This window comes from Colletes latitarsis, chromosome 12, assembly GCF_051014445.1.
Source record: "Colletes latitarsis isolate SP2378_abdomen chromosome 12, iyColLati1, whole genome shotgun sequence".
NCBI lineage: Eukaryota > Metazoa > Arthropoda > Insecta > Hymenoptera > Colletidae > Colletes > Colletes latitarsis.
In genome coordinates this window covers 17,942,804-17,964,314 of record NC_135145.1, presented here as the reverse complement: position 1 = coordinate 17,964,314, position 21,511 = coordinate 17,942,804, and the positions used below count along the sequence as shown (strand labels likewise).

The window sequence follows — 21,511 nt, the reverse complement described above, 5'->3', positions numbered from 1 at the left end:
CTCTTCGAATATTCTTGCGATTTGTACATATTCTCTACCAAAATACGCGTAGTTTGCTTTTTTAAAAATGAAAATCGTCCAATTCATTCGGGAATTATGATATTTTAAAGATTCGCATGAAATTTTCGGGCAAGATTTCTGGTCAGAAATAAAATTTTCGGTAAGGAATTTTTTTCTCGAAACTGAGTAGGATTTCGGTGGTATGTCTATTCACCGAAAATGATTGCAATTGCCCCCCCACAGCTAACAATATTTTTTTTCAGAACGATTTGAAATATTTTAATTTCGTCGAAAAATTTCACACCTTCTCGAAGTTTTTTCTCGAAAATGCGTCGGATTTCGGTAGTATGTATAATGACCTAAAATAATTGTAATTGATCCCCGCAACCAACAATAATTTTTCCAGAATGATTTGAAACTTTTCAATTTCGCCAAAAAATTTCAGCAACAACCCTCTGTCGATTTTTCTTAAGAATTCCTTTTTCATTTTTAGTAATTTTGTTTGACGTCCTACAGAAAAGTTGTCTAATACTTTCTTGTAGGTACCTATGAGCTCTACCTCAGAAAAAAGTTTCATTGAAATATATTCACAATTGTAGCAGTTATGACTGTTCGAAAATTGGAGCATTTTTACGGGGGTATTTCTCATTTTGCGGGGTCAAGGACCAACTCTTCGAATATTCTTGCGATTTGTACATATTCTCTACCAAAATACGCGTAGTTTGCTTTTTTAAAAATGAAAATCGTCCAATTCATTCGGGAATTATGATATTTTAAAGATTCGCATGAAATTTTCGGGCAAGATTTCTGGTCAGAAATTAAATTTTCGGTAAGGAATTTTTTTCTCGAAACTGAGTAGGATTTCGGTGGTATGTCTATTCACCAAAAATGATTGCAATTGCCCCCCACAGCTAACAATATTTTTTTCAGAACGATTTGAAATTATTCAATTTAATTGTTAATAACTTTTTAACGAAGCCTCCATCAACAAATTGATATTCTTGATTTTCGTCTTATTTTGTCCTCTAAAATCCCCTATTAAAATTTTTTCCAGGAGTAGTCGAACATCCTGTATATGTATTTTTACGTTTTCCAATTTTTTAATTTTTGCTAATACGCTGATTATTTAAGAATGTAGATACTCATTTGTTATTGTATGCTATTACTCTTCAGACAGGTATTTTTATTTTGACAAATTAAATTGAATCAAAAGTTTTTCGATACAGCCTATACATGGTAGAAAATTTTTTATTGTTTTGAATTAAAAAAATTTGTGTGCATCCTCGAAAAACGAATAAAAAAGTGAGTGAAACCCTAATATCGAAAAGACTCATGGTTTTTTCGTAAAAAATTCAGAAAGAATGCCTAATTTTCCATTTTAAATCCAATTAATTTAATTTCAATTTAACTTCATTCTATTCTTTCATTTTAATTTCATCCTGTTATTTCTCGTTTGTTGTATCGTTTGTTGTATTTTCAACAACATACTTATGAATTCATGCTGTCTCGTTTAAGTTTAACGACTTTCGAAAAACGGCGAGTAATGTTCGATATCTTATTTATACACAAGATGCTACGCAGTTTCATTGCAAGTATAGATATTGTCAAACTAAAGTAGAACGTTGATTATCGAAACTGTTTAGGTTGTTATATTTAGTGTGATCTAGATCGTATACGATTCGTTTTTCTATTGTGCTCGTACTTATTGCGTTATTTATTCAATTCCAGCACGAATAAATAGGAAGACTAATCTTTGAGATAATCAATTTTGGCAAACTAAAGTTGCAACTTTGTAATAAAATAAAAAACACACGATGAAAAGTAATATAGAAAATTAATAATTTTTTAATATACCTAAGTTTTATATTCCTTCCAAACTTAATGTTTGAATATTTGTTCTGTTGAATATTAGGCATTCTTTTTAAATTTTTTATGAAAAAATCATAAGATTTTTCAGTATTAGTGCTTAGCTCAGTTTATTATTCGTCTTTTGAGGTTATACACAAATTTTTTTAGTTCAAAATAATAAAAAATGTAGAAATTCAAGAAGACCATGTATAGATTGTATCAAAAAACTTTCCAAGATGGCTGACGTCATATTCAGCTCATTTCAAACGAAGGAATCAAAATGGATTCTGCTTAATAAAGACACAGTTATAGCTCTAACTAAAAAAATTCAATATCTCAATTTTTTTTAAATTTGCAATGCTTTAAAATTCAAGTATCAATTTTTTTCTCGTCTTTGAAATTTTGGAAAACTAAAGTTGCAACTACGTAATAAAATAAAAAACACATGATGAAATGTAATATAGGAAATTAATAATTTTTTAATTTACCTAAGTTTTGTATTCCTTCCAAACTTAATATTTGAATATCTGTTCTGTTGAAAATTAGGCATTCTTTTTAAATTTTTTATGAAAAAACCGTAAGACTTTTTAATGTAACTGCTTGGCTCAGTTTATTATTCATCTTTTAAGGTTATACACAAATTTTTTTAGTTCAAAATAATAAAAAATGTAGAAATTCAAGAAGACCATGTATAGATTGTATCAAAAAACTTTCCAAGATGGCTGACGTCATATTCAGCTCATTTCAAACGAAGGAATCAAAATGGATTCTGCTTAATAAAGACACAGTTATAGCTCTAACTAAAAAAATTCAATATCTCAATTTTTTTTAAATTTGCAATGCTTTAAAATTCAAGTATCAATTTTTTTCTCGTCTTTGAAATTTTGGAAAACTAAAGTTGCAACTACGTAATAAAATAAAAAACACATGATGAAATGTAATATAGGAAATTAATAATTTTTTAATTTACCTAAGTTTTGTATTCCTTCCAAACTTAATATTTGAATATCTGTTCTGTTGAAAATTAGGCATTCTTTTTAAATTTTTTATGAAAAAACCATAAGACTTTTCAATATCAGTGCTTAACTCAGTTTATTATTCGACTTTTGAGGTTATACACAAATTTTTTTAGTTCAAAATAATAAAAAATGTAGAAATTCAAGAAGACCATGTATAGATTGTATCAAAAAACTTTCCAAGATGGCTGACGTCATATTCAGCTCATTTCAAACGAAGGAATCAAAATGGATTCTGCTTAATAAAGACACAGTTATAGCTCTAACTAAAAAAATTCAATATCTCAATTTTTTTTAAATTTGCAATGCTTTAAAATTCAAGTATCAATTTTTTTCTCGTCTTTGAAATTTTGGAAAACTAAAGTTGCAACTACGTAATAAAATAAAAAACACATGATGAAATGTAATATAGGAAATTAATAATTTTTTAATTTACCTAAGTTTTGTATTCCTTCCAAACTTAATATTTGAATATCTGTTCTGTTGAAAATTAGGCATTCTTTTTAAATTTTTTATGAAAAAACCGTAAGACTTTTTAATGTAACTGCTTGGCTCAGTTTATTATTCATCTTTTAAGGTTATACACAAATTTTTTTAGTTCAAAATAATAAAAAATGTAGAAATTCAAGAAGACCATGTATAGATTGTATCAAAAAACTTTCCAAGATGGCTGACGTCATATTCAGCTCATTTCAAACGAAGGAATCAAAATGGATTCTGCTTAATAAAGACACAGTTATAGCTCTAACTAAAAAAATTCAATATCTCAATTTTTTTTAAATTTGCAATGCTTTAAAATTCAAGTATCAATTTTTTTCTCGTCTTTGAAATTTTGGAAAACTAAAGTTGCAACTACGTAATAAAATAAAAAACACATGATGAAATGTAATATAGGAAATTAATAATTTTTTAATTTACCTAAGTTTTGTATTCCTTCCAAACTTAATATTTGAATATCTGTTCTGTTGAAAATTAGGCATTCTTTCAAAATTTTTTATGAAAAAACCGTGAGACTTTTCAATGTAACTGCTTGGCTCAGTTTATTATTCATCTTTTGAGGTTATACACAAATTTTTTTAGTCCAAAATAATAAAAAATGTAGAAATTCAAGAAGACCATGTATAGATTGTGTCAAAAAACTTTCCAAGATGGCTGACATCATATTCAGCTCATTTCAAACGAAGGAATCAAAATGGATTCTGCTTAATAAAGATACAATTATAACTCTAACTAAAAAAATTAAATATTTCAATTTTTTTAAAATTTGCAATGCTTTAAAATTCAAGTATCAATTTTTTTCTCGTCTTTGAAATTTTGGAAAACTAAAGTTGCAACTTCGTAATAAAATAAAAAACATATGGTGAAACGTAATATAGGAAATTAATAATTTTTTAATTTACCTAAGTTTTGTATTCCTTCCAAACTTAATATTTGAATATCTGTTTTGTTGAAAATTAGGCATTCTTTTTAAATTTTTTATGAAAAAACCGTAAGACTTTTTAATGTAACTGCTTGGCTCAGTTTATTATTCATCTTTTAAGGTTATACACAAATTTTTTTAGTTCAAAATAATAAAAAATGTAGAAATTCAAGAAGACCATATATAGATTGTATCAAAAAACTTTCCAAGATGGCTGACGTCATATTCAGCTCATTTTAAACGAAGGAATCAAAATGGATTCTGCTTAGTAAAGACACAGTTGTAGCTCTAACTAAAAAAATTCAATATCTCAATTTTTTTTAAATTAGCAATGCTTTAAAATTCAAGTATCAATTTTTTTCTCGTCTTTGAAATTTTGGAAAACTAAAGTTGCAACTACGTAATAAAATAAAAAACATATGGTGAATCGTAATATAGGAAATTAATAATTTTTTAATATACCTAAGTTTTGTATTCCTTCCAAACTTAATATTTGAATATCTGTTCTGTTGAAAATTAGGCATTCTTTTTAAATTTTTTATGAAAAAACCATAAGACTTTTCAGTATCAGTGCCTAACTCAGTTTATTATTTGTCTTTTGAGGTTATACACAAATTTTTTTAGTTCAAAATAATAAAAAATGTAGAAATTCAAGAAGACCATATATAGATTGTATCAAAAAACTTTCCAAGATGGCTGACGTCATATTCAGCTCATTTTAAACGAAGGAATCAAAATGGATTCTGCTTAGTAAAGACACAGTTGTAGCTCTAACTAAAAATATTCAATATCTCAATTTTTTTTAAATTAGCAATGCTTTAAAATTCAAGTATCAATTTTTTTCTTGTCTTTGAAATTAAAAAAAAATATATATAGGCATGTCTCCTGAAGATTCATTATAAATTTCAAGAGTTTTGAAAATATGGTTTCGAGAAAAACGCGTTTAGAATTTCTATTATCATTATTAATCCAAATGGCTGAAACTTCATTATTTTTACGAATTTCGTCAAATGGTTTTTCAGACATATTTTCAAGGTTCCAAAGTTTGAAAGTATATAAAAAAAAAAGTATTTTAAATACACAACATGTTACTGTATTTAAGTTAAAGTGCCGGTCACCGGTGACCACCGTGGCAGTCAACGTGTTAATACAAAATTTTCACTGTTTAAGTTAAATTAATTCATCTGTACGGAAACTTTCTTGGCTTGATACTTGATTAATTGTCATTTATAATTTATTTCTATGTTAATCGAATGTCCAAGATCCTTTATTTTTGTGCTGTTAATTTTTATTCCTGTTATATTTAAAGTTATAACATAATAAATAAATTATAACATAATATTTGACTCACTGTATGTATATGTTTGATGTATCCAATTACTGAGACATTTTGGTATTTTTTTTTTATCATTTATTTATTTTTATTTTAATTAACGATTGATTGAATTAATTTCTGATAGGTCAAGAATTTTATTCTTTGTAATCAGCTTAGTAGTGTTTTCAACACAACATTTATGTATTAATCAATCAAAATTTAATAATTGTTCCAAAAGTGACATAAGATATAAGTTAATACGAGTATAATAAAATAGTTGTGGTGTTAGTCACGATATTTCCAACTCACTTTCATCGAATAATGATTCATCTGTGAAATAATTGCTCTAGAAGCTTACTGATAAAATACCAATTCGCTATAATCTTTGTAGATAATCTTTGCATGATTTGCTAAATGATCAGTGTATCGATAAACCGCAATAAGTGGAAAATGAGTCAGATTGTTTCATGAAACAGCATCTCATAACTTAAAATGACTATTAGTTTCGAATTTCTTGGAACGTGTACATAGAATTATACTGTAAATGAATATGTATTTAGTTCCTGGCAGTGATTATACTTAAGAATTCTGGTTCGAGAATTTTTTTCATAAATTTCCATTCTCAGTTCTCGAGAATATAATTTAGAAACGGTTTCGAAATTCTCAAATCACGAAGGAAATTTATTGTAATCTTGAGAATCTTAAAAACCACTAATCAAAATTGTAATTTCGTATCTGATTTTTTTTATTATTTAATAATTTTTTTTTTACCTTTGGTTCCAATTAAATTATTAGATACGATAAAAAAAAATTAATAAATAATAAAAACAATCATATGTAACTAATTAATGCGTTTATACGAATGGCGAGACCTTAATTTGAATATACTATATTCAGCGATAAATAAATATACAGGGTGTTCGGTCACACACGGGAAAAATTTTAATAGGGGATTCTAGAGGACAAAATAAGACGAAAATCAAGAATACCAATTTGTTGATGGAGGCTTCGTTAAAAAGTTATTAACAATTTAATTAAAAAATTTCAAATCGTTCTAAAAAAATTATTTTCAGTTACGGGGATCAATTACAATTATTTTTGGTGAAAACAGATTCCTTCGAAATCCTTCACACTTTTGAGAAAAAAATTCAGGAAGGTGAACAAATTTTCTACAAAATTAAAAAATTTCAAATCGTTATAAAAAAATTATTTTCGGTTGCGAGGGTCAATTACCATCATTTTTGGTCATTACACACACCCCCGAAATCCTACGCACTTTCGAGAAAAAAATTCCTTACCTAAAATCTAATTAGGTGCCCAAATTCGACAAAAAAAAAAATTTCAAATCGTCCTGGAAAAATTATTTTCGGTTGCGGGGGTCAATTACAATGATTTTGTATCATTACACATACCCTCGAAATCCTACCCACTTTCGAGAAAAAAATTCCAGAAGGTGAACAAATTATCGACAAAATTAAAAAATTTCAAATCGTTCTAAAAAAATTATTTTCAGTTATGGGGATCAATTACAATCATTTTTGGTGAAAACAGATTCCTTCGAAATCCTTCACACTTTTGAGAAAAAAATTCAGGAAGGTGAACAAATTATCGACAAAATTAAAAAATTTCAAATCGTTCTAAAAAAAATTATTTTCGGTTGCGGGGGTCAATTACAATCATTTTTGGTCATTACACATACCCCCGAAATCCTACGCACTTTCGAGAAAAAAATTCCTTACCGAAAATCTAATTAGGTGCCTAAATTCGACAAAAAAAAAAATTTCAAATCGTCCTGGAAAAATTATTTTCGGTTGCGGGGGTCAATTACAATAATTTTGTATCATTACACATACCCTCGAAATCCTACCCACTTTCGAGAAAAAAATTCGAGAAGGTGAACAAATTATCGACAAAATTAAGAAATTTCAAATCGTTCTAAAAAAATTATTTTCGGTTGCGGGGGTCAATTACAATCAATTTTGGTGAAAACAGATTCCTTCGAAATCTTTCACACTTTTGAGAAAAAAATTCAGGAAGGTGAACAAATTATCAACAAAATTAAAAAATTTCAAATCGTTATAAAAAAATTATTTTCGGTTGCGAGGGTCAATTACAATCATTTTTGGTCATTACACACACCCCCGAAATCCTACGCACTTTCGAGAAAAAAATTCCTTACCGAAAATCTAATTAGGTGCCTAAATTCGACAAAAAAAAAAATTTCAAATCGTCCTGGAAAAATTATTTTCGGTTGCGGGGGTCAATTACAATAATTTTGTATCATTACACATACCCTCGAAATCCTACCCACTTTCGAGAAAAAAATTCGAGAAGGTGTGAAATTTTTCGACGGAAAAAAAAATTTCAAATCGTTTTGGAAAAATTATTTTCGATTGCAGTGGTCAATTACAATCATTTTTGGTGAATAGACATATCTTCGAAATCTTACGCATTTTCGAGAAAAAAATTCAGTACAGGCGGAACTTTAAACGTTAATAACTTTTTAACGAAGCCTCAATCAACAAATTGGTATTCTTGATTTTCGTCTTATTTTGGTCTCTAGAATCTTCCATTAAAATTTTTCCCAGGGGTGACCGAACACCCTGTATATTACATAACATTACGTAAAATATTAATTCAAATATTCTAAACACAGAACAATATATCAGACATAAATTTAAATGATACAGTCACAAAAATTAAAACAGGACCATAAATAGAAAAATCGACATCCTCGTCTGTAAGACTAGATAAAGCAGTTAATATAGTTGATTCAGACGAAAATAAATATAGATGATACGTAATACTTACGAATTTAATACATTTGAATATTTATTTTGGTATTGAAGAATTTTAAACTCCTATTTTATACAATTTTAAATTCCTATTTTGCTTTGATTATATACAGGGTATTCAGCAATTTTTTCGAAATTTATTCTAATTGGAAAAAAATAAAAACAGAACAAAATTTCACGGTTTCTTATAACCAATAAAATAGTGTATATTAATTTTGCAAAAATATTTTTCGAGAAACGAAGGTGACCTTCAATCTTTTAAATGAAATATATTTTTTCATGTCACTCGAAAACATTTGTCAAGCTCATTTGTGTACTATATGATGACCTTCAAGGTCATAGAATATCGGAAATAAAAGAAAGACTTTGAATATTTAATAACACTGTGTTTATAACTCTTAAATAATTTTTATTAAATTTTAAAAATAAATATCTTACTGTTATAAATAACAATAAAGATGTTTGAACTATAGAAGAATAAACCACTAATAAAAATATAAAATAAAAAGAATAATAAACAAAATATTACCTAATAAATTATATTTTACAATTAAATATGACTCCCTTAGGCGCGAATATAAATTTCTACGAATCACTTTTTTCACGTCATTTATATTTGTGGACATCGTGAACAATATTTAAAAAAATTCTATTTACGAAAACCAGTCACCTCCATTTCTCGAAAAACAATGTAAAATTAATATACACTGTCCTATTGGTCACAAGAAACTATACAACTTTTCTCTCTTTCATTTCTTTCTAATTACAATAGTTTTCGGTGAAAATCGCTTGAACACCCTGTGTGAGTGTCTTTTCAAAAAGAAGTTACTTCAAATAATATCGTGTTATAAAAAAGACAATTTAGAACCACCAAAGCAGTCAAAATTACCCATTCGTCTAATAAAACTTACAAAAAATTTACTCGACTTTTGATGAGAGAATGAATAAACATTATATCCACCATGTATCGTATCAATTTCTTTGGTACAAATACATATAATGCGTTGGAATTTTTGCTTAGAAAATACCGGTTTCGCGTAATTTGGCTGGAGGTTCGTACTCGAGAACCACCAAAGCAGTCAAAATTACCCATTCGTCTAATAAAACTTACAAAAAATTTACTCGACTTGTGGTAAGAGAATGAATAAACACTATCCACCGCGTGTCGTATCAATTTCTTTGGTACAAATAATGCGTTGGAATTTTTGCTTAGAAAATACCGATTTCGCGTAATTTGGCTGGAGGTTCGTACTCGAGAACCACCAAAGCAGTCAAAATTACCCATTCGTCTAATAAAACTTACAAAAAATTTACTCGACTTGTGGTAAGAGAATGAATAAACACTATCCACCGCGTGTCGTATTAATTTCTGTGGTACAAATAGATATAATGCGTTAGAATTTTTGCGTAGAAAATACCGATTTCGCGTAATTTGACTGGAGGTTCGTACTCGAGATCCACCAAAGCAGTCAAAATGACTCATTCGTCCAATAAAACTCATAAAAAAACTCGACTTTTGGTAAGAGAATGAATAAACACTATATCCACCGCGTATCGTATTAATTTCTTTGGTACAAATAGATATAATGCGTTAGAATTTTTACGTGGAAAATACCAGTTCCGCGTAATTTGACTGGAGGTTCCTACTCGAGAACCACCAAAGCATTCAAAATGACCCATTCGTCCAATAAAACTCATAAAAAAACTCGACTTTTGGTAAGAGAACACTATCCACCGCGTGTCGTATCAAATTCTTTGGTACAAATAATGCGTTGGAATTTTTGCGTGGAAAATACCGGTTCCGCGTAATTTGACTGGAGGTTCGTACTCGAGAACCACCAAAGCAGTCAAAATGACCCATTCGTCCAATAAAACTCGACTTTTGGTAAGAGAACACTATCAACCGCGTGTCGTATCAATTTCTTTGGTACAAATAATGCGTTGGAATTTTTGCGTAGAAAATACCGGTTTCGCGTAATTTGACTGGAGGTTCGTACTCGAGAACCACCAAAGCAGTCAAAATGACCCATTCGTCCAATAAAACTCATTAAAAAACTCGACTTTTGATAAGAGAATGAATAAACACTATCCACCGCGTGTCGTATTAATTTCTTTGGTACAAATAGTGCGTTGGAATTTTTGCGTGGAAAATACCAGTTCCGCGTAATTTGACGGGAGGTTCGTACTCGAGATCCACCAAAGCATTCAAAATGACCCATTCGTCCAATAAAACTCATAAAAAAACTCGACTTTTGGTAAGAGAATGAATAAACACTATATCCACCGCGTATCGTATCAATTTGTTTGGTACATATAATGCGTTGGAATTTTTGCGTGGAAAATACCGGTTCCGCGTAATTTGACTGGAGGTTCGTACTCGAGAACCACCAAAGCAGTCAAAATGACCCATTCGTCCAATAAAACTCATAAAAAAACTCGACTTTTGGTAAGAGAATGAATAAACACTATCCACCGCGTATCGTATTAATTTCTTTGGTACAAATAATGCGTTGGAATTTTTGCGTAGAAAATACCGGTTCCGCGTAATTTGACTGGAGGTTCGTACTTGAGAACCACCAAAGCAGTCAAAATGACCCATTCGTCCAATAAAACTCATAAAAAAGCTCGACTTGTGGTAAGAGAATGAATAAACACTATATCCACCGCGTGTCGTATCATTTTCTTTGGTACAAATAATGCGTTGGAATTTTTGCTTAAAAAATACCGGTTCCGCGTAATTTGGCTGGAGGTTCGTACTCGAGAACCACCAAAGCAGTCAAAATGACCCATTCGTCCAATAAAACTCATAAAAAAACTCGACTTTTGGTAAGAGAATGAATAAACACTATCCACCACGTGTCGTATTAATTTCTTTGGTACAAATAATGCGTTGGAATTTTTGCGTAGAAAATACCGGTTCCGCGTAATTTGACTGGAGGTTCGTACTCGAGAACCACCAAAGCATTCAAAATGACCCATTCGTCCAATTTGGTAAGAGAACACTATCCATCGCGTGTTAATTTCTTTGGTACAAATAATGCGTTGGAATTTTTGCGTGGAAAATACCGGTTCCGCGTAATTTGACTGGAGGTTCGTACTCGAGATCCATCAAAGCAGTCAAAATGACCCATTCGACCAATAAAACTCATAAAAAAACTCGACTTTTGATAAGAGAATGAATAAACACTATCCACCGCGTGTCGTATTAATTTCTTTGGTACAAATAGTGCGTTGGAATTTTTGCGTGGAAAATACCGATTTCGTGTAATTTGACTGGAGGTTCGTACTCGAGATCCATCAAAGCAGTCAAAATGACCCATTCGTCCAATAAAACTCATAAAAAAACTCGACTTTTGGTAAGAGAACACTATCCACCGCGTGTCGTATCAATTTCTTTGGTACAAATAATGTGTTGGAATTTTCTGCGTGGAAAATACCGGTTCCGCGTAATTTGGCTCGTGTGACAAAGTTTACAGCGAGACGTGCCCGGTTTCCGGCAGTTCGGGACCGTCGAAATTCCCGATAGAGAGGAAGAGACGCGCCGTAGCGCAGAGAAAGAAGAGACTGCAACGGGGAGTCTGCCGTCTGGCCGACACAGGCCGCTCCAGCAGGCGAGCAAGTGCCAGTTGCTCGGCAGCAGTTGCCACGGCTGGACATACGTCTCGCGTCCTTTCGCGGCGGAGCCCTCTTCTTTGCATGAAGCTACCCCCGTTGGACCCGGTCGCGGTTCGAAAAAGGGAATCGTCCGGTCCTCGGTGAACGGCGCGGCGGCCGGGAACGGAACAAAGTGGCAACGCGGTATCGCGAACAGAGCAGCGCAAACGGGGGACAAGAGAAATCATGAAAAGGAGGATGCCATGTGTCAGGAACAGTGAGTGCGTGTGAGTGTCGTGCGTGTCGTGCGTGTCGGACCAGCGGCTTCGGTCCTTCGACCCTCGAGGACGTACCACCACCAGCCGAGGACACGATGTTGATCCCGATGATCCGTGCAGCCGTCCTCCTATCAGTCTTCGTTTATCTCGATGCTGCCGCCAACACCGTTACCATGGCAAAGGTAAGCAGCCAAATAACTACAATTTAGCGGAGAATCGTTCGTTACGCCGATATCTCGCGATTTGTTCCTCCTGGACACCGAGTGATGTATATATAGGATTTCGTTCGTAGTGCAAATAGGTAATTCTTTTGCGATAGGAAGTATCTTCGTTTCGTGATCAATTTTACGTTACAACTTGTAACCTATTCAGATAGTAATTCCCATAAAAAGCTAAACAAGCACTATTCAACGACCCCGTTTTTGTTTTCGTTTGTAGGTTAGCCGAAATGTTCGAACGGTTCTAAACGTGCTAATAGGCGATTCTTTTATCATAGGAAATATCTTCATAGTGAATTTTACGTTCCAACTTATAACCTATTACCATCTTTCAGATAGCTTCATAACTACCATAAAAAGATGAACAAGCGTTATTTAATGACCTCTTAGGAATCGAAGTTTTTCAAAATATAACTGAATGATACGTCGAAAATTCCCTTTTTCGATATTCATTCGTAAAATCCAATCTTCAAACTTTTTCGTGATAATATATAATTAAATGTTGACTATCGAATAATTATATGGTTTTGAGATTTGAAGTATCGCCAAAATTCGCACGAAATGTTTGGCCAACCCAATGAAATGCACTTTCGCGATATGACGCTATCAATCATTGGTTTATATCAGTGTTGACTTAAAACTTATGGTGGATCCCTCGAACTAGAAATATTAAATGGATTTTGGTATAAATGAACAAAAATAATTTATTTAATCGCATCAGCAATCTGGTTCGTTGAAATTCGTGGATTTTCATTAAATTGTTCGAAGTATGATTATCAGTGACAGGGAATTACCTTATCTTTTAGGTAAAAATCATCACGTTTGAATTTAGAAAACCATTTTTAACAGCCATTTTTCAAATCCGTAAATATATGTTTTTTCACTCCCTGTCTGTTTTTAATATTAATTTTCAACAAAATAGATAACAAGGAATAGTAATTCGTTGTCAAAGAATTTTAATAGTAATCTATTATTTTAAACCAAAATCCCTAGTAAGAATTCACCAAAACTTTTGATACCCAATATATTGTATGACAGTTTTAACCGTTTTAATATCATTTAAATAGTTTTATATTTTACAATTTTTAATTTTTACTTTAATTTTTAAATTTTAGAATTCATCAAAATTTTTGATACCCAATATATTGTATGACTATTTTAACCATTTTAATATTATTTAAATAGTTTTATATTTTACAATTTTTAATTTTTACTTTAATTTTTTTAATTTTACTTTAATTTTTAAATTTTAGAATTCATCAAAACTTTTAATACCCAATATATTGTATGACTGTTTTAACCATTTTAATATTATTTAAATAGTTTTATATTTAACAATTTTTAATTTTTACATATTTACTAAAGCGTAAAAATAACTATAAAAAATTAGTAAATTCGCATAGGGATTTTGGAAGTTACGTAATATATTATTTAATAACAAATTAATTTTCTTTCATCGAATAGTATTACAAAATTCTTAATCTGTACTTGGTTTCCAGATAAATCTTTTTTAATACGACAAATGAAATGACAAAATGGTGGATACATTACAAGTGTAAAACGAAATTGATAAAATATAATTAGGCGTTTTACTTTTCAGTTTCTTTACTGACGTTTTTAGTTAGTTAAAAAGCGACATGTTTCTTAATTTCTTTTTCGATGTTTTCAAAAGTTTGGTAAATTTTTAGATTCTTTTCTAAATTAACGTAAATAGAAGTTAGTCTTGGAACCAATTTTAAATTTGTATTTCTTAAACGTAAATAAAACTTGCCTAACTTTTCAGATAAATCGTATTTTACCATTAGATATTAAGCAAAATACATGTTTTGATATTAAAAGTTGTAGACTGTTGAATATTATTGTTATTATCAGCCCTGAATTATTTTCAAATAAAAATCAAGTTGTTAAAAATCCTATTGTACTGGTTTAACTTGCATAACAATTTCTTAAGAAAGAAAAATCGTAAGAAAGTTTCGAGTCACATTGGAAATCGTGAACAAAATTCACCAGAATCGAGATAGCAATATTATAATTGGTTACGTATACATTATAGGTTATCCCACATTACGTAACATTACATATTAGGTTATACCACAAGTTCGTGTCGTTCGATATTCTGAAACTGATTTAAAATTTGTAATTTAATAGAAAACAAATAATTCATACAAATTTGAAACAAACAGATATTGTGTAAAAGCTGGAAGTTTAGAATCGACACTTATGGAACGAAATTTTCTTGCTCGTGCATGAATATTTTTGTTAGCATATAATAAAACCTTCTAAGAAATAAAAAACAACAATCTCCAGGCTCATTAATGGGTAAACAATTTAGAAATGTCAATGTTTTAATGAAAAGCGTTGAACTACATTTTAATAAAAAATCGAACAAGTTTTGTAGATACAATGGCGTCGCCAAAGGAAGAGGAGAAAATTGTCGAATGAAAAGAGGTTTACTGTTTTTCATACAATTCCATTATATGTTTAAAATATTGCTTTAAGTTGTAGTACAAAACTCCGTCACGAACATATGGGACGACCTAATATTAGAGGTTATGTCTGATCGTCTGTTGTTAATTTATAATTGAGGTTATGTCTGATCATCTGTTGTTAATTTATAATAGAGGTTATGTCTGATCATTTGTTGTTAACCCCTTAACGTTCATATTTTTCGAGTTAACCAAGAATGATCAGTTTTCTTTATTGGATTTGTTTCTAAACATGCGGTTTTTATTACTTACAATGGTGTATCCAACGTATAATTTGAAAGAAAACAAATATTATCATCCCTTAAGCCATTAGATTAAACAAATATCGTTTTTCAAAGCAGTCAGACTCGGGTATGAACGTTGAGGGGTTAATTTATAATAGAGGTTAGGTCTGATCATCTGTTGTTAATTTATAATAGAGGTTATGTCTGATCATCTGTTGTTAATTCATAATAGAGGTTATGTCTGATCATCTGTTGTTAATTCATAATAGAGCTTATGTCTGATCATCTGTTGTTAATTCATAATAGAGGTTATGTCTGATTATCCAATGTTGACACGACTGCACTTTCTAATTAACAATGTAGAATAATAGACGAGTATTCGATTCGTCTAATTCAGTACATTATTAATATACATTTCATTATTTGCGGAAATTCGTTATTTTTGTTTAAACGTGTCGGAAAGTTGCAATAAAAAAGTAAGGTTAAGTATATTGTTGACAGGTTCACAGGTGGAAACAAATGACTGTCATTACTGTGTTTGTAGTGCAAATTATAAATGCCAGGTAGTCGAATGCTAATTTGTTAAACATGTATGCATAAAAGTCAGTTTTTTATGCACATATCATGCAGGAGTAGGTTAAGTAGACATTATGTACAGCAAGAGTACAAAATATTGCCCCCTCCCCCTTAACTCAGACCTAACTCAGCTACAAATGTCCTAAAATTAACATATAAGCTAACATACAATTATGAGCAATGTCGTATTATTATATAACTAAAATTAAATAAAAATACTGTCTCGCAGTGATCTTATTTTATAGACAAATAGACAAATAGTGGTCGATTGGCTGTATAATTTCTGCACAGCAATTAAAAAGATAGAGAAGATTGTCGAGATTGATGAATCAACATTTTGTCGTAGAAAATATCACAAAGGCCATTTGAAAATTAATCACAGCGTTTGAAGATTACTGATGCTTACATGAATTAAATTGAGACCACTTGGACGCATGCCACACATTCTTTAATCTTTTTTACAACATACAATACTATCGATATTTTATAGTTTCAAGAAGGTTAAATTGGATACCTGAACCATTACGTATTTAGTAAACCTACGCAACAGGAAAATGGTGATTTATTCAATGAAATATTAACAGAAATTGCATTCGATACATGTTTAACAAATTAGCATTCGACTTCCTGGTATTTATAATTTCCAACATGAACACAGTAACAACAGTCACTTCTTTCTACCTGCGAACCTATCAAAATATACTTAACCTCACTTTTTTATTGCAACTTTGCGACAAGTTTAAACAAAAATAACGAATTTCCGCAAATAATAATGTACTGAATTAGGCGAATCGAATGATGTATAACTCGCCTCTATCGATGAACGGTCCGTTTGCTATGAATAAACCAAAATTAACTCGATTGCACTTTCTAATTAACAATGTAGAATAATAGTGTAATAATAGTAACCAATAAAGTTCCATGTTTAAAATGTTGCTTTAAGTCGTAGAACAAAACTGAATGTATTGGACGACCTAATATAGTAGAGGTTATGTCTGCCTTACGAACCTATTGGAATCATCAGTTGTCGCTAGATATTTGTTGGCAAGTGACAAGTCGACAGGCCCGTCAGCTTCCTGAATCGGTCGGATTGCGAGGCTCTGTTTATACGGAGCACAGTTCGTTCTTCGTTAATTAAACGCGGTTCGCCAGCACGATAAGCGACAACGTTCCAAACAACGGGAGAACGTTTTACAGTGCGCAGCCGAGGGAAAAATTATTGGTACTCGCGCTGCACGAGCGTCGGCCTTTTGAGCGTTCCGCCGTGCGATACAAATAGTCTTTTGTTTGCACGAGGCAAAGAGGATAGGTAAATATGCAGCGCGGTATTATCCGACGGTCGATTAAAGATCCGACAGCGGATTCTTTTTTAAATGCAATTATAAACGCGCGCTATCTCTCTTTCTCGCGCTGTTAATGATTAATCGGAACCCCGCCGCGCCGTGCTCGTTGCTAACTTAATTATGTGGAGCACCGATAAACTCGCCGCTTTTACGGCCGTAACAAGATAATTTCGATTTCTCGTTACGAAATTTTCTTGCACTACGACCGTTGTTCCGCTAGTAAATTTCAACGATTCCTTTATGGAAAGGTGATTCGATCGGCGACGGTGGCTTTTTTTAATTTCTACGAAACTCTGTTCTTATACCTGGTACGACTAGAATTGGCTGTTCACGCGAGCGACGGGTGATCAGGGACGAAATGTTCAGACCCTAAATGATAGGAAAGAAGCTAATTTTCTAAATAAAAAGAACTGAGCCTTGATATTAATATGATATTATTAATATTATTATATAACAGTGTAAATAAGGAGGCGAACGTAAGTATAAATTAAACTGTGGAAAACTATATTTCTACATTTAATTTATCTATTTATTATCATATAGAATTTATGTTGATTCTGTGTTTTAACTGTTTAAATTTAAATTAATTAGAAACGATTCAGTTAATGCATCAATATTCTGATAAAATTGCCAAGAATTTGTGTTCAATAACTTGAACAACATGTTCGACACATTTTGAATGTTGTATTGCTTGGTGTGATATAATTTTTAACTCGTGACCAAATCATTTCGATTGGATTTACCACTAGGTTTACGGTACGCGTCAATTTGACGCATTCAGATTCTAAACTTAACGTTATAGGACTCATAAATATTATTTGTTAGCAATTTATGTTGGATTGAATTGATGTAACGATATGGATGTATACTCTAATTAAAAGAAAAAACTGCATTTCAATGCAACTGTCAACGTAGCGAATTATAATAAAAATATGCGCAACGAGTGTCCGTAAACCTAGTGTTAATGTGTCGTGCAAGGGCCCTTCTCAGGGACCGCTAAAAAGCGTCCCTGAGCAGCGACGTTCAACAGCCACTCGTCTGTGGCAGCAGCGTCGATTGTGTGAACCTTTTGTTTATATTTCCCGCCAATTTTTGTTGAACCAGGTGTAAATACATTACTGACCAATATTACAAGTTCATTTCATTTTTGTATCATTTATTGTCATAGAAATATTGGTTTTTTCTTTCGCAGTATTACGTAAAAATACACGTAAGATAAAACTATGAGAAAAGATTTTGCAATATTTATATAAAGAATGACTTGTTAACCATTTAAAAAAAAATGCTGTTTATAGGATGAACAAATGTATAAGTTCAATTATAATAAAGCATTTATTCAGAAACTAATTACAATGAAAATTATTTCCAATAATTATTAGGACGTTCCATAGGCTGAAGCAACTGATATTGCAAGAAACAAATTTTAATAGACAACCAGGTTATTTTTATTAAGCTTTAATCAAGGTTAATCTAATTTACTAAAAATACAAGGAAAACTTGCCTGCATTGTGTCATACAAAATCAAAGTTTCAGAAGTAATGAAAACTAACCTCAAACTAAAAAAGAAGAGTAAAATTTATCTATATTGAGTCATACAAAATCAAAGTTTCAGAAGTTATGGAAACTAATCTCAAACTAAATCTCGAACACCTACAGTTTTGTTCTTTGTGAAGCAATGGGTTTTGCAAGAAACAAATTTTAACAGAAAATAGGATATTTTTATTAAGCTTTATCCAAGTTTAATCAAATTTACTAAAAAGAAGAGTAAAATTTATCTATATTGATTCATACAAAATCAAAATTTCAGGAGTAATGGAAACTAACCTCAAACTAAAACTCGAACAGTTGAAACATTGTTTTTCGCCGTAAGATGCAGGGAATCATCGATATTGAACTTTTACAAAATGTAAAATTGTAAAGAAAACATTAAAAAAACATTTGGTAGAAAGAAAGAATTGTAAAAAAAAAAACGGTTTTTCACTTTAAAGTGCTAGAAAATAATTGATATTGCAAAAAACAAATTTTAAAATAGGTTATTTTTATTAAGCTTTATCGAAGTTCAATCAAATTTACTAAATAGAAGAGCAAAATTCATCTACATTGAGTGTGAAAAAATCAAGTTTTCAGAAGTAATGAAAACTAACCTCAAACTAAAAAAGAAGAGTAAAATTTATCTATATTGAGTCATACAAAATCAAAGTTTCAGAAGTTATGGAAACTAATCTCAAACTAAATCTCGAACACTTACAGTTTTGTTCTTTGTGAAGCAATTGGTATTGCAAGAAACAAATTTTAACAGAAAATAAGGTCATTGTTATTAAACTTTATCCAAGTTTAATCAAACTTACTAAAAAAAGAGTTTTTACCTACATTGAGTCATACGAAATCAAAGTTTCAGAAATGATGGAAACTAACCTCAAACTAGATCTCGAACACCTACAGTTTTGTACTTTGTGAAGCAACTAGTATTGCAAGAAACAAATTTAAACAGAAAATAAGGTTATTTTTATTAAGCTTTATCTAACTTCAATCAAATCTACTAAAAACAAGAGTAAAATTTACCTACATTGTGTCACACAAAATGATAGTTTCAGAAATAATGGAAACTAACCTCAAACTAAAACTCGAACAGTTGGAACATTGTTAGTTTGTTCACCATTGGAAACGACATTCATCAATATCCGTCTAACGGTTAAAATAGCAAAAAGTTTATTATTCTAAGCGTTCATGACGAGTAGAAATAGAAAACTTACGCAAGAAAACCGTCGCCATATTTAATTACTTTGTAAAGCTGAAAAAACTTACAGGTAGATTTCTAAGAACTTAGAAATGCCTGTTATGGCTTATTGTCGAACAACACATTATATTAGCAAGCATCAACAGTCGAAAGTATTCTTCGAAAAGTCATATTTAGAAAAACACACTCTAGAACCGATTGGATAGGACACCATTTTCTCGAATAAATTTAAAATCGATATTTTTATATCTACATGTCTGTTACTATATTTTTGAATTATTTTACTATTTTTTATTTTGTTTTAACTGTATAAGTTTGCAAAACAGGGCAATGCTCGTTAAAATGTATTATTCAATAGTAATAATAATTATTATTATTATAAATAAAAATCGCAGTTGTCATTTATGTGGAAATTTAGCCAGATCTCGATAAGCAAATAAATGTTAATAACTGTTCAGCGTAGTTTAAATGAATTTCGACTAAAACGTCGAGTTGCACTGTAGTCGAAAGTGATACAGACGAATGTAATTGTTGAAACAGGGCAATGCTCGTTAAAATGTATTATTCAATAATAATAATAATCATTTTGTTTGGATTTAATGTGTCGTGCGAGGGCCCTTCTCAGGGACCGCTAAGAAGCGTCCCTGAGCAGCGACGTTCAACAGTCACTCGTCTGTGGCAGCAGCGTCGATCGTGTGAACCTCATGTTTATATTTCCATGCCAATTTTTGTTGAACCGAGTATAGTAGCATAGTTTACATCAAACTGTAGCTACTCTATTAACAGATTTACTGCCAGATCAAAACCCTATAATATTCTGTACAAGTAAAATTTTGGTTCTAGACCATTGCAAGGTACATAACCTAAAATTTATTTCAGTACTTATCTTCGCAAGCTTGTTAAAATTCACAAATTCTATTCAAATTTATGCTATAAATATTAAACTACATAACCTAATATTATACAGATAATAACCTAATATAATATTATAATATTAAGCTACATAACCTAAAATTTGTTTTAATAGTTATTTTCGTGACCTTGTTAAAATTCACAAATTTTAACCAAATTTATTATATTCTATATATTAATATACTATTCATATATATTAATTTTGATTTGAGACCATTGTAAGCTACATAACCTAAAATTTGTTTCGGTACTTGTTTTCGTAACCTTATTAAACTTCACAAATTCTATCCAAATTTATTATATTCCATATATTAATATACCATTCAAATATTAATTTTGATTTTAGACCATTGTAGGCAACATAACCTAAAATTTGTTTCAGTACTTATCTTCGTAAGCTTGTTAAAATTCACAAATTCTATTCAAAGTTATGCTATAAATATTAAGCTACATAACCTAATATTATACAGATAATAACCTAATATAATATTATAATATTAAGCTACATAACCTAAAATTTGTTTTAATAGTTATTTTCATGACCTTGTTAAAATTTACAAATTCTAACCAAATTTATTATATTCTATATATTAATATACTATTCATATATATTAATTTTGATTCTAAACCATTGCAAGTTACATAATCTAAAATTTGTTTCAGTACTTACTTTCGTAACCTTATTAAACTTCACAAATTCTATCCAACTTTATTATATTCCATATATTAATATACCATTCAAATATTAA

At 30.5% G+C, this 21,511-nt stretch overlaps 1 protein-coding gene across 2 annotated transcripts in view; it reads left to right on the top strand.

The window, feature by feature from the left end:
* Positions 1-11,927: 11,927 nt before the first annotated feature.
* Positions 11,928-21,511, top strand: part of LOC143349120 (SPARC-related modular calcium-binding protein 2-like) — a 142,306-nt gene continuing 132,722 nt past the window's right edge. Inside the window, exon 1 of one of the 2 annotated variants that reach the window (XM_076780092.1) lies at positions 11,928-12,448. In XM_076780092.1, coding sequence (XP_076636207.1) covers positions 12,362-12,448 — 87 coding nt within the window. In that variant the 5' untranslated portion in view covers positions 11,928-12,361. The remainder of the gene's footprint in view (positions 12,449-21,511) is intronic. The other variant, XM_076780093.1, reaches the window with a different exon arrangement.